This window comes from Buteo buteo, chromosome 4, assembly GCF_964188355.1.
Source record: "Buteo buteo chromosome 4, bButBut1.hap1.1, whole genome shotgun sequence".
Taxonomy (NCBI): domain Eukaryota; kingdom Metazoa; phylum Chordata; class Aves; order Accipitriformes; family Accipitridae; genus Buteo; species Buteo buteo.
Genome location: NC_134174.1, coordinates 30,626,843 through 30,644,965, shown reverse-complemented (window position 1 = coordinate 30,644,965; position 18,123 = coordinate 30,626,843). Strand labels below are relative to the sequence as shown.

Sequence of the window (18,123 nt, the reverse complement as noted above, 5' to 3'; positions counted from 1 at the left end):
GCTGTTATCCAGAGCTGTCTCCTCAATCTAATCGTTCACATTCATCTCTGGAATCTGTCTTAATTTTGGTGTGTTCATTGCATTTCTTGCACAAATTCATTGTGCTAATTTATGTCAGTGTCAGGTACCATGAGAGATGAGCAAGGAAGCAAAGTAGTAAGAAGTCCTGTGAGTGGGGTGACATCCTGAAAAATTGGGTTGTGGATCTTCATCATTTCTGGTTAATTTCTTATTAAATCTCAGCTAACTAATTTAGTCGCTGAATATGGTTGAGCTGAGGATGAGACAGCTCCTCACTGAAAGTACTCCCAATCCCTGGAGGTTGCCTGTTTTTATGGATGTTGTGTCCAAGCTTGCTTTTGCATTTCAATATGAAAGCCTGAAGTTTTAAGTGGCTTTTAAACCTCACCTGGATGCCTCCAGGTGTTTTGCATACAGAGAGAGTGGCAACTCTAGTCAACTGAATAACACATCTGTCAGGCAGGATTCCTCTCTCCTGCTTCTTGTTCAGTGGCAAGGTCTTTGCTGACTCCTGAGTGCTCAAATTCTTGTTAGATCTCCTACATTTCCTTCTGAGCCTAAATAGCATCTGATAGCTAGGTACTTTGTTGCTGCCTTCAGGATTAGAATAACTGAGCACTGTTATCTCTGGCATAAAGCTTTGTTATTTTAGCACACTGTTCTGCTTCTGTCACTCAAAGAAGAAAAATACTTTAAAGTGAGGGGTTGTGATTCCTCTAATTGGAAGACCTGCAACTGTGGAGTATCATGCCAATGCCTGGTGTGAGTCCCAGGATCCTTCATGGATGTATATCCTATGGTTGCATGTGTTTGGCTTTCTCAAAGAATGATGTACTAAGTGAGAATTTAGCACTGAGTAGTCCTCTGTGGTAGGTAGGTGGTTTTCTTTGGGGATGACGAACCTAATCTTATGCTTGATTGTTGGCTTTCTCCAAGGATTAAAAGAAGACATTACTAAATAGATAGGAAATACAATCTTTGCCTCAAATTCAGTTCACTGCAGGGGGGGGAGAAACCTGAAGAGATTGGGAGGGTTGAAGCATGGCAGCTAGGATCCAGGGCAGGCATGCTCCTTGGAGAGAGGCTGGCAGCTAGCCTTGGCGCACAGTGAAGGGAGTCTTTGTATTTTCCTTTTCCTCTTGTGCAGAAACTGTAGCAACAGGGATGCCATTGGAAAGTCAGTCTCATCAAAAAATTCACTTGCTGATGGCAGTCCAGCAGGGTGGATATTTCTGGAGCTATGGGTTTTTTCCAGCCTTACTCTGACATCTGCATTGAAAGACTCCTTTATGTGGGCGCAGTATAGAAGTTGCAGTTGTTGGAAGCCAGGGATTTCAGAAGAGGATGGTTGTGCAGGATGTAAAATAGACAGAGAGTAGGTGTACGTAGAGAGCAGATCCTTCAGTGGTTAATTCAGTGAGTAGTTTGGAGGTGAGGTGAGGAATAACAGGTACTGTTTAAAGCCTTGCTTGAGAAGTAGACTACAGACTCTGCTTTTATTCTCATAGCTCATTTTGCTTGTATGCTGGGATGGTGATCTAAATGTAGAGCAGAGTTAATTACCTGGATAAACTAGAGTGGGGGAGGGGAAAGCCGACTGTATTCAAACAGCCTATGTCTGTATTGCTGTAGCTGGCTTGACAGCATGATGGATTGAAGGAATGCGTAGGATCTGCTGAAAATGTTTGATTTTGAATTTCATCTATCTCTTCCCTAGTTTGCTAGCTGTCAGTCAAGCATTACAGGAGCAAATCTTCACTGATAAAGCTATTCTCTGGCATGTTTCATGTGGAATAGCTTAGCTGTGTAGATAAGCAATCAATTGTCTACTGCTTTTCTGTCCCCAGGACCTTTTCCCAAGAGATTCTATCAGAGCTACTTAAGACTGGTGTCCTGCCTACACAAGGGCTTTCCTTGTTGCCGGCTGAAGCTACACCAGCAGTGCTGACAGCTTGTTCTAGCAAACTGCATATCAGCCAATACTATAACTCCACAAGGATGTGCCAGTGCTGATTAAACTTTCAGGAAGGGCTTCAGTAGAGGTGCCAGTGTGGACTTCATGCTCCAAGAGACAGATTGGCATCTGGCTTTTTTGGGGAAATAATTTCCCTATCTTAAGATGCTTGTGGAGGACTCGGATCCTGTTTGTGACAGTTTGGTTCAGTGGAGGTCTTAAAGATGGTGCTTTGCTATAAGACTTACGAAAATTTATTGGCAAATAAAGGCTCAGGACCTTTTCAGAAAGGAGAGGCTGGCATGTTAGACTCCATTTTGCATGAAAAGGCATGATTAGTGCTGCTCTTCACCAAGCACTTGTGTATTTTATTAAATCAAACCCTTGCAATGGAGTTGTATTCTGTCCCAGGGTGGACTAGAAGCCTCTGAACTGCTTTAACCCAGTCATAGTGCCATGGGTTATTGCATTTCAAAGCAATGCTAGGATCTTGGTGGTTGTTCAAGTGCTTTTGGTACTTTGCTGAAGTATTTGTCACAATATGAACAAAAGTTAATTTGCTTTTGTCATGTTTCACTCTTGGGAGTTTATGCTAGAATAATAAAATTTTTGCTTCCCACCAGTACTGTGGAAGGACTTGAGTTCTTTAGCCCTTCCCCATCTATCCTGTACTGTGACTGTTAGTGAATTGTTGGATGCTGGTAAGGAGTGAGTTGTCTATTTATTTTGATAGCATTTAAATTAATTGAAGGAGCACCTACCCTCATTTCTTCTTCTTTGGAAGGTGGCGCACTGAGATTGCTGCCAAGCTGTGTATTGCTGGGGAGACAGGCATAGACTCTTCTCTGCTAGTTTTACATACCACATCTGTGTTTTCCAGGAAACTGGTAGGATGAAATATGTGTAGCCTTTTGCTTAAAGCTTGGGAAACTAAAAAAATCTTGGTTTGTTTTTGTTTTTCTCCCAAGGCAGACTTCTTTGAATAAACTCATGCAGCTGTAAATGACCATGTTCATAGTTACAGGGAGTAGCAAAGTACCAGCTTTCATCCGAAGGCTGCTGGCTAATGAGTGGCACCTAACTGTGTGCAAGCCCTGCACCCTGTGCTTAATCCAAAATAAATCACCAGGAATGCAAAGTAGAGGCAGCTTCCCTTCGTTACAGGCAGGCTAGGATGTTTGCCTGAGCTGTTTGTGTCCTTTAGAAAGAGAAATAATTTTGTCAAACCGTTCACTTTGTTGCTTGTGACATGTTAACATATCCTTAAGAGATTATAATTTCACTGATGTTAATGTGGTCTGAGCTCTGTCTGATTATGAACTGCTTTACAAATAAAGCATAGGAAAGCCATAGCACTGCTTGGCTTATGGATTTATCCTGCTTTTTATTTAACTACCCTATTGCCAGTTGCAATTCTGTGAGTTGCTCATGGCTTAGACTGAGTGATTTTGAGTATTGAGTCTTGGTCTAGAAACAGGGGAAAGGGGTCCTTTGCTCTGCCAGAGTTGTATTTTGAGCTCGAGGATAAACAACTCCAGTTTTTGTTGTCACAAATCCTGTAACACTGGAGTTTAGAAGAGTCATTGGTGGAAGAGGGAAATAAAACAGCCTGTCACCTGCTGGAGATAGAAAATAAATCAGTTGAGCTGAAACAAATAGGCTATTCTTTCTGAATCCTGCAGTGCTGATGGTAAAACACATTTCTATCACTTCATATAAATCTTTTTTGGGGACCAGGCGTGGAGTTTAGCACTAGAGGAGGTATGGTATGCCCTTCCCAATCTTTCTTGCATTTGTAGTTTTTGGGAGAGGGTACGATAAATCCCTGAGTGATTTGCTCTGGCGTTCTTGGACTAGAAAATCTTCCTGTGATTATTAGTTTGGGTTTTAGGGTGGGGGTGGTAGAAATTTGATTACAGCAGGGAAAAGTACGCAGTATTCCGAGGAGACTGATCACTTCTTTGTTTTTGCTTTGCAGTGCTCCATGGTGAACTGTAACAGGAGTTTCATTCAGGGAGACCCTTGCAGGGCCATCTTTGTAGCCTTAGCACTCCTTCCGATAATTTCCTAAACCAGTGTTTTCTTTTCCCTTGTACAGGGCCTACGCAGAAGACTCGTCCTCTGTAAAACAGGATCCGAGGACAGAGCCAAGTGAGAAGGTGAAGCATGAGGAGGAGGAGGAGAGCAGCGGCAGTGAGGGCAGAAAGGCCGTTGCATCGGGCGACGAGGAAGCTCAGCCAGAAGGGAAGAAGAAAAAGCGTTCTGGGTTCAGGGACCGTAAGGTATTAAACTTGGGCGTGTTACACCTGCAGCCGTTGCACTGCAGTGGAGAAAGGGAGAAGACTTGCAGAACATCTTATTCAAATTGTGGTTCAGCACGTGTATAGAATCTGGCTTTGCTCTGTACTTGTCTTTATTTTCTAAGGGACCTTACTGTTTTGGGAACCTCCTTTCTTGGCATGCTACCTTGATTTCTTTAGGTTGAAACTTGTTTATTTGGAAACCATAGTACACTGATCCTCTGAAGTAAAGACCTCTCTTCCCATCTCCAGCTGGATGTCTGAGAAATGGCTCGCTGAGAAATCGAGGCTCCTGCCTTGATGGCTGTTAGGATGGTGCGTGCAGAGTAGGGAATCAGTGCAAAAGCTTTAAAACCATGTAGGGCATCCAGCATGTGTGTCTCTGAGTCTATCCAGTTTTGCCTGTGAACATAAACAATGTATGTAGGAGGAAGTAAAGGATGAATGTGGAAGGGAGGGTTATAGGAAAGGCGTACTTTAATTTTTTTCTTTAATTATTCTTTGTAAATGTAGTTGTTGAAATACAGCCTCGCTCCCTGTTCATGGTTAGTCATCTGTCCCTCTTGATGCTTATGCCTATTTCATTTTCATATCAGACACATTTTCAAGAGGAGGAAAGCTTGAGTAATGAACTACATTGTCAGCTTGTGACCTGCCTTCACTGTTGGGCAATCCTGAGAGCTTTGGGCTCCTCAGAACTGTCTGACAGCTAGTTTGGTACTATCTATAACCACTGTTATTGCAAGATGTACGATTTGGTCTGATGGAGAAGCCTGTAACTGAGAGTTGGCAGACAGCAGTATTTTATTTTTTTAAACCTGTCTGGATGTTGGTTTTATGGGGCTGTGTTGGATGATTTAATATCTTTGCAGTGCCAAAGAAGAGAACGGGAGTATATGCTCTTCACAATTCCTTTCTGTATGATTTGCCTCTGATAATTATTTTTAAATCCGTATCCTGGAGGCTGCATCTCATTAGCTGTTAAATTGTGGATGGTTGTATATAGTGGCTTAACAGCTTTTCATAAAAAATTAAGAGCTGTTCTGTTTGAAGTTGCTGAATCGTATTCTGTTCTTGGTTAGAGTAGATTACACAACTTGAAATTTCAAGTGCCTTGTGGTATGTGGGGCTCCAAGCTCTCCCTGTTGTGCCACACTGGTGGTAGCTCAGTGAAGTTATGTTGTAAGATACTACACTGAGATATTCAGAATTGTCCAGGAATATGGGTTCTCAGCTTCTGCTGCTTTACTTGGCAACTGGGTGTCAGGTACTCTGGCAGCTTCAGCAAAACTTTGACTCTTGCCAGCACCACTCAAGAAAAGCGGGTTATTTTGTCCAGTGTCAGCAGATGGAGGCAGGTTGCAAAGAGCAAAGAAATGATCCACCTTCATCCACAGGCTTATATTTAAAAAAGAACAGTTGTTGATACAGTAAATGTAATGATTGATTTTTGCCTTATGTGGCTGGTTGCTTCTGGCAAGGGAGCCAGAGAAAGTTTGTTTGCCAGCAAGGACTTTTATTCCAGTTGTTAGGAGCCATGCCTGCGTTGGCCAGCTCTTTCCTTCCCATACTAGGCAGGGGAAGAATGTGGCCGCGCTTTCCAAATAAGACGTGAGCCAGGTGTGGAGGGTGCCCAACAGGTCCGGTGGGAACAACATGTAGCCTGGATCCCTTCTCAGTCCATGGTCTTCCTTCTTCCTACAGCCTTCTACTCAGGAGCAGCAATTTCAGCAGGGAGAACACTGTTTAAAACAGACCTCACAATCTTTTTGCCAACATAAGCCCTTTTCTCCCCAGCCTTAAGACAGAGTGTATCTTCTGTGCCCTGAATGCCACTGTTGCTTTTGCTTCGTTTAATGCAGGATGTAACTGGTAGTCTCCCAGGTGCTAGGTTCCATGTTTGTGTTTGAGCGGCTCCATTGTGGGCTTGGTGTTTGATCAGCAGTTGCCCTAGTGAGTCAGCTCAGGAGGTATGTCTGAATGTTTCCAGCTCAGATGACAGAGGAAGGTGTGCCCTGGCTCCCAACTCAAAATCAGGGCTGCTCCCAGGATGCGCTGCTCCTCTGATGAGTTGTATAGCACCTAGTGAATTCCTGACCCTTCTGTATGTTTTTAAAAAAACAACCACCACCACCCACAGTAAAAACCCTTTCCAACTCTTCCCATAATTAATTGAAAATAGTGTGGCGTTTTCCTTGAGAAAAAAATAAGCTTAACTGAAAGTGTTTAACACTTGTTTGTTATCCCAATGTTGCTTTTAATGAAGTTGATGATTAGTGGTGAAATAATAAAGTAGGCTTGACATTGCTATTTTGGGAAGTGATTCAGTGAAGAGGAAGTTGAAATACAAATCATTCTGCATCTGCTGGGGCTGGTGCTGGGGTTGCATGTGGTGGATGGTCACTGGGCACGTGCTGTCTTGCAGGCTATGCGATGTATCGCTCCTGACTCTGTAAGGCAGAAAAGGAAAAGATAGCTTCTATAGCTGCTGTAGTTTGAAGGCGGATGAGCGGTGGGTGGGCTGATGTGTTAATTAACTTGCTAGAAGTGTTTGCATGCAGCATTACCACTGCTTTATCAAGATCCCCTTACAGTGTTTTCCGAGTCCTGCAGGCATGCTGCCTTAGGAGTGTTAGTCGTGCTGAGACTTCATTTTGGTGTGCATTACAGTAGGAAACACAAAGAAAGTGAATCCTAATTAATATACCCTGCTAAGATACATGCACTTTCACATGGTCAGGGAGGCCCCAGTGATGCTCTGGAAGTGAATTAAGATGTTAATTTAGAGCTTTATTTTCATGTCTGCACAGGATTTAATTTTTTTTCCTTTTAACCTGAGGCTTAGCGTAAACATTGACTGTCTCAACAGCAGCTTTGCTCTTGTAGAGCAATAGGGATTACTTGCTCATCTTTCTCTTCCAGTACATATTCTATTAATAAATGCCAAAAAGGGCCTTTTTCCTTCTGGTCACGTAATGTCTTTCTGGAGGCCCCTGATTACATGAGGCTGCAGTTCTGGGGACAGGATGAGAATTTTTGGCTGCTCTCCACTGCATCGAGGGCTGGTGCATACTGGGGGAAGGCAGCCGCCTGGGTGCACGCTTTGCCAGCAAAGTATTTTGGAGTATTTCCTAGGTGAGACGTCATGAGAGGAGAGACTTGCCTGGGATGATTTTATGTCCAGATTGTTTTGAAGCAGTATAAAAAACACCTCACAAATGGTGGTGTGTATACCCAAATATATACACGTGTGCTTTTATTTTCACATTTGTATAGCGAGATCAGGGCGCCCATATTATCACCCGCTTTGTATTTAGCACTCGGTCTTGAATAAGTGAGTTGTTCCCATTTGCAGGGTTTTGGCTGTTCCTTCCTTGACCTAGCTTCATGTTCAATCCAGTCTTGAAGTCAGAGGGATGGGTTATAGTGTATTTGTCAGCTTTTGCCAGCTGATTAGACCATGTTAGCAAAAATGAGGCAATTGTGAGTTCAGCTGCAGGCAAAAGGGAAGAAGTGTTGCTGCATTTGCTCAGTTCTTGTAGGAAAGTTTGAGGAAGAAGTGCGATTTCAGTTGTGATGAAAACAGCCTGTGAGATACTAAACAAGTATTTTAGATTCTACTTTTTTGGTCTGCATTGTGACTTATTCAAGACTGTTGTCCCTCATAATTTTTCAGGAATGTATTTGTCCAGAAAAATTCTGGTTCCATGTATGTCACAGCTAATTGTTGGAACTCAAATGGGTGCAGATAATTAAAACTAACCGTAGCTTCCCATGAAACTGAGTAGCTGTACATAATCATTTTCCCTTTCGGATCTGAAACTCAAATCGCTTAACAGGTAGCACACATTTCTTATACTGCAGTGGGCGTTAGAGAGGCTGCTTTGAGACTTCATGGAGGCGGTAGGCCAGCTCAGCTCTCTTTAGCCAGACGTGGCAAACTTTGCATCAGAAGATGATGGTCATTGAAAATCCTTATTTTCCTGCTTTGCTGTCTGATGCTGCTCTGAGACCTAATGCAAAATGAGACCGGCAGCTCTCCACCTGCTGCACACTGAGGTCCTATTTTTGTAAAGGCATTCAGCTGCCTTTGTTCGATGAGGGGAAGCCCAAAACCACTTATATATTTCTTATGAAACCACAGACCGCATGGGGACAAACCTCTGGGTTTGCAGATCTGTGTGGGGTTGTTGTGCTGCACGCAGAGACAGGAGACCTTTTTTTAGCCTGTGTCGGTAGTAAGCTTTTGTGAGCCACGCCACGTTGCTTTGGGAGCCGCACATGGCTTTTGAGCAACAAACTGACCCTTCCTGTTCTTGAGTCGTGTATTCAAAATCACATCCTCATGAGGGCCTGGCAATCATCCGATGAAGCTCTTCATTTAGCAGTACGCGTGGATAGAAGACGGAATGGCAAATGATCTAGGAAGGAACCACGTAGTAAATGGACGCTTTGCTTCTGTTGCAAGTGATGATCGTGGTGGTCTGAGCATGCAGCATGGATCTGAATGGGGTGTGGGAAAATTGCTGTGCCCAAAGTTGAAGCAAAATGTAGACAGCTTAACATCAATAAGGCAGGTACCTTGAGGATTACCCTGAGCTTGGAATAAGAAAGAGTTGGCAGTGAAGTTGTTGGACTGGTAAGGAGGAATCTCTGTAAAGATGTCAGGCGAGGCAATGCCCATACTCCAAAAATGAGAAGGAAAGCACCTGACAGCAACAGGCCTATCAGTAGCATCTTAGCAAGATCTTAAAACAGATATAGAGGAAAGATCCGCTGCAGATGTGAAGTCAAATGGGATAAAATGAAACATGGTTTTACTAGCAGAAGTGTCAGGAGTAATGTCTTTTGTGCAGGAATGGAGTTGTTGAGTAAGAGGTGTGAGTTACCTAGTTGGGTTGAAAGAAAGCATTTGATAGTCCCTTGCAAAAAATTTTTCCACAAGCTTGGAGAATTGGGAGTAATGTAAATCTCAGGCAGACAAGTGTTTTAACTGGAAAGCGGGCTGTGTTGAAAGGGTGTCATGAGTGGAGGGAGCTGCTGGTCATGGTCTGTGGTGTCTGCTCTTGGCTCCAGTCCTGGGCTTGATACTGTAGTTGGTTTTAGTTGTCTTGCTCAAAGGTAAAAATAGTTAACTATGGTTTTGGCTGGCCAACTTGGGTGGGGTATTATTCATGATACCAGGTCACACTACAGGAAGGAGTGAGATATGTGCCTGCAATCATGAGTCAAAAGATAACTTTGGCATAACAAGTTACTGCCTGCCAGGTGGGAGCTCTAGACAAAGATGTGCAGCTTGGCAGCTGGAAAGAGCCAGGAAAGTGTGTGTTGTCGTTTACCAGGGTTCGGCTGATAAATGATGACTTGCAACTTTGCAATAAAATAATTGTTCTCCATCCAGTGCCCTTATCTTTGGTGGACCTTGTGGACTGAAGCAATAAAAATGGGATTAGGTTTGATTATAGGTGCAAAGTCTAGTAGCAAAAGGGCCAAGGTAAAAAAATTTTCTTCTGTGCTGGTGACTGCAGGAAAGAGGGAGCTGGTTGTAGTGGTTGATGCAAGGACATTTCTGAATTATGAAAAAGCTGTGGTGATGCTAAGAAGAGTGGGGAGAATGCTTTAGATATTGTCATTATAGATAATGTCAGCTCTGGCTGCATTTGCTGGAGATATGAACTGGAACAAATGTAGAGGAGAGAGGCTTTGCTTTCCCCTAGTTGCTTTTCTGAAGCCTGGCTTGGGGGATTAAAAGCTTTGGCTTGTTTTATCCTAGAAGTATGAAAAAGTGGAGAGGGTGTTTTCTGTCTGATAAACATCAGGGTGGAGAAGTTGTTTGAGTTAAAGGACAAGGCTGAAACAGGACCAAAGCCGTAAATGATCTACAGCCACCTTGGCAATACCCTTGATCTTGCCTGTTCTCTTCCAGCAGATCGTTGGTTGTTTTTTTTTTCTCCTGTGGCTCTTGGCCAGAAGTACTGAAGGTTTCAAGTACATTATGGATTGTTAAACATGGCATGTAATGCAGGAATAAAAAGCTGAACTAAGAAGGAAAGTTTTCTGCTGTAATACATAATGAAGTGTAGGTCTTTGCGCCTTTTTCCTCCCTTGTGGCCTTATGTTGTGATTTTGTTTATAAAAGCTTTCTGTTCTCTTTGATTAATTCCAGTTGTGTGTTGGGGAAAATGGTTCTAGGTACAAAATAATTGCTGCTGGCAGAGTTAGCAAGTGGCAGATTGGTGGGGAGAAGAGGACTGACTAAGGAATGCTTCTGCAGTACTTTGCCAATGTGATAGAAAAGAGGAAAAAATGAGGTTGGGTGACTGAGCAACCAGCTGCGGCTCCAAGTAGTTTTTTACAAGGCTCGGCTTGAAAGTGAAGGTCTCTCCCAGCTCTCCAAGACTTTTTTTCTTTTACTTCATTTATTAATCACAAATCAGTCCCTTCAACACTATGGTTAAAATGTTGGGCTGCTTTAGATTCATGAATGTGATACTAGTGCTGTTTTATGTTCATGTTTAAAAGCGCCTTCAGGGATTTTGTTAATTTGTTTTTCCTCTGCCATCGTGAACAGTCAAAACGTACTGATAGTGAAGACTCTTAGTGTTTGCTCGTAATCCTGGGACATCAGGAACTGATATTTCCAATTTTCCTGGTAGTTCAAAGGCTGAGGCTAGGAGGGGGGGTTGACCCTTTCAGCATTTTTTTCTCAAGTGTTGTGTTGCTGCACACAGCTTTGTTGTCCTGTGGCAAAACCTTCAGAGGACTAAGGGTGGCTGCTAGTGTAGGTGTTGGGGGAGGAACCATGCACATCTAATGCTGGTTAAATTTCATTTCCAGGTCATGGAATATGAGAACAGGATCAGAGCCTACTCCACACCGGACAAAATCTTCAGATACTTTGCCACTTTGAAAGTCATAAACGAGCATGGTGAATCAGAGGTTTTTATGACACCGCAGGATTTCGTGAGATCGATAACACCTAATGAAAAACAACCAGAAAGTAAGTGATGTGTGTGTAGTAATGGGAGGAACTAATACAGTGAATGAAATAAACTCTCCAGTCTCTACTTACCTGATCTTTAAACTTTCCATCAAACAGTTATATTGTCTGGTATCGTTCTCGTTATGTTGAGAGGTACAGCACAAAAGGGGGGTTGCTGTCTGATTAGGGTGCTGCCACAGTGAAAAAAAGTGATGCTCTAAACCCATACGTGATGGCAATGCTATGATGTGTGGCAGGATAATGGAGATACAACAGATGCAGGAGTGAAGCATAAAGCTACCAGTGCAGCTGTGCAGGAGCCACACTCGTGTCTCCAGCAGAGCCTGCAGCGTGTTCATGCTGGCTTGAACCTGGCTGACTGGCAGCAGTGCAGTACTGCCAAATAATGGTGATCATTCAGGTTCAGAAGTTTTGGTCGTGGTATGCTTCTTGGGAGCTTTGAACCTGGGATTGCTAGGGCTGGAAAGCACCTCCTGAAGCTATCTATTCCATCTCCACGCTCCAAACCCAAAATTAGCCTGATGCCTTCCATGTTGCCTAGAGTGTTATTGCAGCATAGCAGAGCTCATGAGCCCTTGAAGAGCAGATGAGATTACTTTCTTACATATTTAATCGTGAAAGATTACCTTCAATGGAAACATTTTCAGAACTGTTCATAGACCTACAAAAGGAGGTTGCTTTGGCAAGGAAACCTTAGCAATAAAGGGGTCCAGGCAGCCCCATGTGCCTGGCTGAGCTGCGATGCTGCTGGCCAGGGTGGGACTCACCTCTGCTGGCTTCAAATTCCCTGTGGATTGCAGGGAAGCATGTTAGCTGTGGTACCTCTGGGGGTTTAGCTGGCAACAAGCAGGAGAGCAGACACTTTTTTTCTGGTCTGAAAAGCTGTGTCCTGAGCATTTGGTAAGAGGTTGGTTTTTGTGGGGTAGCAGGAGGATTTTGCTTGTCTTCTGTTTTGGAGAAGATTTGTCTTTTGGATGAGACATGGGAAATCAGGTTTCTTGGGCTCCCACAGTGTATCTGAAAGAATGAAACAGGCTCTTCTCTCTGCAGGCATTAATCAAGAACCTCAGTCCCCAAATGTTAACTTTTTGAGAGTGGGGTTTATGTACAAAGTGTGAAACTGCTTTGATGTCTTGCATGACAGCTGCTAAATAAATACCATGTACGCTTGTGCTTAGAAAACAACAATATGAAGTGTGTGCAGGAGGGACGAAAAAATAATCCTGGCATTAGTGTTAAAAGAATGTTGGTGAATTGATATTTATTATCAAGTCCTGAAAATGGCTGCCGTTTTCATATGAATTACATGGTTTCATCTTCAGTGAAGAAGTAGTTTGAGCAATAAACAGACGATAGTGTTCCTAGATGCTGAAATTGTGTGTTACCGTCTTTATCTAAAGCTCCTTGAACTGGTAATTTGAAAAGCACTAGCACCTGGTTGAGTGTGAGTCTTCCCATGCAAGTAATTATTTTTTTTGTCAACCAGCTTAAAAATAGAAAACATTCTGTTTAATTTGAACGCATCTGATCCTCTTTTACTTCTTCCATACAACGTATGTGCTTGGTGCATTTTAAAGTGTGTGCAGAAAATAGGTGGAAGAGAGCTCAGAAAATACCTACTTCGGAGACAAGCAAAGGTGACTAATGGGAAATAATTTGTCAGTCTTAGCCACTAACTTCCTGCTGTAACTATTATTATCCTGGCTAGGTGAGCTGCTTAAATGGCTCTGTGAAGCCTGTCGCTGCCTTTAAGTGCCTGTAAATGCTGCCAGTCAGTGACACAAAGCAGCCTATAAGGGAAGAAAATTGCCTTAGTGATACTTAGAGGTGCTCTTGGAAAGTTGAATGGGATGGAAATTGAGCTTTGGGTGCCCATCAGCAGGCAAAGCAGGAGCATGGGCATCTTCTGTCTTGTTGGTTTGAAAATCCATCTTGAAGAACATTACTGTCATGGACTTGCTTCTAGATGAAGCTGCTGCTAGGATGGTTGTTCCTTACGAGCACTGTACATCATGGCAATCACAATAAATGTTTTTTTAATACATAATAAACAGTAGAAGAGTAAAACACTTAATGCTACAGTAAAGTCAAACCAGCCATAACCTTGTTCCCAAATGTTTTAAAAGCTGGTAGTGGGGAAAAAAAAAAAAAGTAGTTCTGATTTAAAACCAGGAATTGAAGACAAAGACTGCTACCTGCTGGCTGGTTTATTTCCATACTTTACATCCATTTGGTACTTTTGACTCATAGGATAATCTAGATAATATATTAGTAGGGAAATGCCAGGGCTGCTTTCTCCGTTAGTCACGACTCGGGTGTGTCCTCCACCAGGGCTGGAGCATCCCGCCTTCGTACCAGGACGCTCCTTTGGGTAGTGATGTAGCCCTGAGCACGCTTTGGAAATCTCCTTCAGGTAGCGTTGTAGCCTGCTGCAATCATACTAGCTCGGTAGGTTAATGCTTGAACTGAACTACAGGTTACTTTCTGCAGTCCTGCTGATCCCAAGGTTTTCCGTGAGCGGTATTTGTTGGTAGGTTTGTGTGGCGAAGCAATCGCCTGCTGGTCCTGCATAAGCAGGCCAAAACATGAGCAGTGCAGGGGATGCTCTGAATGCTTAAGATGCTGGTCCTAATGTCAGTAAGTAACTTCTTGTTAATGTATCTGCTATTTTATGGAGAGAAAATACTATGGAATATAAGTGATATGGAGTAATGAGGTATCTGAGTATCTGTTGTACTTATTTTAAAACTGCTAATCTACTGTGAGGTATCTTATGCCTGATTCATTTTTATGGATTACGTAGGGGAAAGTTTGATTTATTGTCAATAAAGTGTCAACTTAATTCTAGACTGTGTTTTGCTAGCCTGGGGGAAATGAATGCCAGTTCATTAGCTCCTGTGGGTTGCTTTCTCTTAATAGTTCAGTAAAACTTTGTGCTGTAGCTTTTCCAAGTAAACAAGATGTGCTTAAGGTGTGACACACTCTTGCTGAGCTTGCAAGTGTCTGTCAGAGTAAGCCAGAGAGTGGCATTAAACTTGGAAGCTGCTTTAAAAAGAAGAAAAAAAAAAAAAAATCTTTATCTGCTATCTCAAAAGTCCAAGTGCTAACAGAAGCGTGGGCAGTGATATCTGCTCCCTGCAGTCCTGTGTTGTTTTTTTCCTTCCACCTCCTCTGGTAGCTGAGAGGTTGCTCGGCTCCAAGGCTGGATGAGCAGGGATGGTTGCTTCGTACCTGGCACTTGCTTGGTACCCCAGCCCAAAATCAACTGAAAATGATGTCTCGGTCTCTGGGTTAGGGTTTGCAAAACCCTCCATTTTAGATGTTGCAGCTCTTTGAAGACAGAGTGGGCTTTTGCTGGAAAAGGTGTATGAAGCCATGACTCGAGCTGTAACCGTGCCCGATACTTGCAGGTCATTGCTGGCGCATTCTCTGTAGTCCTACGTAGCTGTTGGCCTGCATTAATGTTTCTAAGTGCTTGGACCTGCTTGGTGGTGGCCTGCCCAGTCCTCCTCTCTTTCCTAGTCTGTGAGTTTCCTCAATTTCCCCAGCTTTCTCTGTTTCCATTCTGCATTGCTTGTTTTCCTGGGGAAAGTGAGTATTTTGGGGCATCCTGGACTAAAAAGGAGCTGTGACATACTCGGCCAGTACTAGGTTTTTTTGGTCTTTGCAATAAGGATTGACAGAAATAAAAAAAGGCTTTGTATCTCATCACAGCTTGCTGTAATGAAGACAGGTTAGACCTAACCAGTTCCAGTGTTAGCCTCCCTGGTTAACCCAAATTCCTGCTGCATGCAAGACACTTTTCATGATCCACCATGCTCTGCAGCAGCTCAAATAGCTGAACTCTTGGAAATGCTCTGGAAGGTTTTTCTATTTTTTTCTTTTCTTTTTTTTTTTTTTTTGTTGTCTGCAAGAAACCACGAACATGCTGTTGAAGCTCAGCCAGAAGCAGCAGCTGTGCCCCTGCAGCCTCTGTGCGCAGGATGGTGTTGGAGGAAAGGAGCTGTGAAAGATGGAGCCGATGTCTGGTGACTTGATCTGACTGTATAGCTTGATTCTCGGTTTTGAAACGGTTTGTTTTTCATGTCTGGACTTCATGAGCAGCTGAGCACAAGCTGGCTTCCGGATTGTTGCAGTGCTTGGGTGATGATTTGTTATGTTGTGTTAAGTTTGTAAAATAGGAACCTGATCTTCTGTAGAACCAGCAGTCATGAGCTGTGACAAGCACTCACCTGGTCTGGTGGGGATGGGGAGGACTCCCTAGGCTTGTACAGATCGCTGAAGTTACGCAAAGTGTTCAACCGGGATATTTAAGACCCAGAAGGAAACTAGAGATGCTGAACTTGCCTTCTGGTTTGTTCATGGGGACTTCTGTGTTCTCCCCCAAATACATCTGCTGGAGAGGTGTTCAGGGAAAGGATGTGAGCGAGAGGGAGAGCTAACTCAGTGGTTATCTCCTGAACTAGAAGGGTGAATAGATGTGGGTGTTTTTTCTGTGAAAATACATCATTCCTAGGCAAGAATAATTTCCGAGTCTGTAATGCCTGATACGAGACCCCAGGAACCTAGCCAAGGAGGAGCAAGTGAGAGGTGCATTTACATGCATGTTTATGTGATATTCATCAGAAGAAACAAATAATTAGGGCTTCCAGTATTGATGATGGGTTGGTATGGCTGATCAGTTGTGTTATGAATGTACATATCGTAGGGAGACTTGACGTGCCTGGTGGAGGAGAGGGAGATAGATGAGAGCAAAGTAGTTCTTTGAACAAAGCAGTTCTGGACTTCAACACAAACCTGAGAGTGTTGCCCCCTGAGAAATCTCAGGCAGCTCATTGTTTGCTTGCAGATTACATTTTAAATTCAGGGGAAAATACGCATACAAACATCAGAAGCTGGATTACAGCTCTGGAGGGGAAAACTTGGTCCAGCATTTTCTCTTCCCATAACGTAGTGTGTTGCATGCATGGTTAGCAGGCTCTTCTTCAGTCTTGGTAATTGGCCCTTTTGCTCATCTACTTGGAAGAAAAAGAGTCCATGTTATATATCAAGCAACAGTGAAGGAAAAGCAGATGATGAGTAAATGTTACCCAAATAATGTGAAAAATCTGACAAGGATATAAAGACTGGAAGGAGTTGAAAAGGTTTTTCTATCAGTGGAAAACTGCTGGCATCCCAGAGGAAATCATGATGGTTTCTAATTGACCCTAACTGTGTTCTTGGCATAATATAATCATTCTTCCGGATGCTAGTTTGTTAAATATTTTTTAACATTGCAATCTAACATCTGCTGCCCATGGCTTTGTTTTTTTTAAATGGGATAACATGAAGAGCTTAGTAATTGTTTAGATATTTATCAAGTGTGGTAATTAGCTAGCTTTGAGTGAATCTGTGGAATGTATGTTTTTGTTAATGGAAATATAATAAGCATTTAACTTTTAGATTTGATTAGAGCTGAACAAGAGTAATAGCAGGTTATCCTGTGGGTTTTTTTCCTTTACATAAATAATTCCTTCTCTATTAAAACATCCTCCCCAGCCCAAAAAGAAAGAAGTAAATGCAGAGAATATGGGTTTCCTGTTGAACACCCTCTTTTCCTCATTGTGCAGGCAGTGAGTGTAAGTAATTTGGATTTATTTTGAAACGTTTTTTATTTTCAGTGTACTGTGAAAGTACCATCATGTGGATAAGAGTGGATGCCTATATTCTTAGTATTGATGAGTAAGTGGTGTCAGTCTAACCTGAAATAACACATCTAGTGATGGTACTTGCTTAGGTACTCCACAGCAATGCTGCTGTTGCCCTTGGTCCCCTGGTAGTACTTCAGGTAGTATCAGAATTTGTAAGAGTAATACATAGCAGTACTTAACGATAACAAGCAAGCTGGCTATGGTGAGCAAATTTGGAAATCGTTGCAGGTCACCATTGGCGCTGCTGAAAGCGCGTGGCTGGTGCAGAACCCTTGGCTGGGGGAGCAAAAGGGGCTTTGATAATCCAGATGTGTAGTGAAAGGTGAGGTTATGTACAGTGTTCCATGTAAATAAAAGGTCTGTTCTGGGGCAGGTCATGATGAAAGCTCTGGGTTTGAGCAGAAACAAGCACCAAAGCCCAGCTACTCTGGGTGGTCTCTATGCAATCTGGAGTAGCTGTGGCGCGCATCGCGCTGCCGTCGGTCGCAGGGAGACTTCATGAAGCAGCCAGGTATTCTCCTGAAACTATTTCTGGATTTGATTGCTGTCTCTCTTGAAGTCCTTTAATCCATTTCTGGAAAACAGTGTTTCAGCCCCGGCTTTTCAGTGAAAGGTGGAAAAGCTCTTTTTTACTGTTAAATGTGCCTATTAGCTTGTGTTCCTGCAGCTCGTCGGCAATAGCCCAGCCAGGGGATATTTGTTTTATGAGAGTATCACTTCCAGATAATCCTGCGGTAGCTTTAACTTAGCACACTGCCTTTTGAATAACAGAGATGTAATAACTAACATTATTTCCTTTCCTTGTTCAGATGTGATTGTCCTCATTTGTGCAGTGTTTCCGTTAGCTCTCCAGCCTACACAAATGCTGAATTCCTATTGTAATGTCTTGGAGGAAAGGCCTTTCAGGTTTTTTATGTAATGTAAAGAAAAAAGAAAGCAGGCATCAGGCAACAGTCCCACTTTGTTTCTTGGTTTCCTTTTGTCAACTGTTAAGATTAAAGACTTGTGGAAAAACACATAGCTAAGTCCATAAAAAAGAAAATAAAGTGTATTGGGAAAGGGAAAATGTATCGAGTAAAACTGTGTGCTTTGAACATATAAATGCCCTTTTTCAGCTTTTGAATTGGCTTATTCTGTTGGGAGCTATGGTAAGGA

At 42.9% G+C, this 18,123-nt stretch overlaps 1 protein-coding gene across 7 annotated transcripts in view; it reads left to right on the top strand.

Moving 5' to 3' along the window:
* The window catches only part of MICU1 (mitochondrial calcium uptake 1), a 107,698-nt gene that overhangs the window by 20,602 nt on the left and 68,973 nt on the right, over positions 1–18,123 (top strand). For 6 of the 7 annotated variants that reach the window (XM_075025418.1, XM_075025417.1, XM_075025413.1 and 3 more), the window contains 2 exons: positions 4,074–4,257; positions 11,113–11,275. In XM_075025418.1, coding sequence (XP_074881519.1) covers positions 4,074–4,257; positions 11,113–11,275 — 347 coding nt within the window. Of the gene's footprint in view, positions 1–4,073; positions 4,258–11,112; positions 11,276–14,672; positions 14,689–18,123 lie in introns of those variants that run through there. The other variant, XM_075025419.1, reaches the window with a different exon arrangement.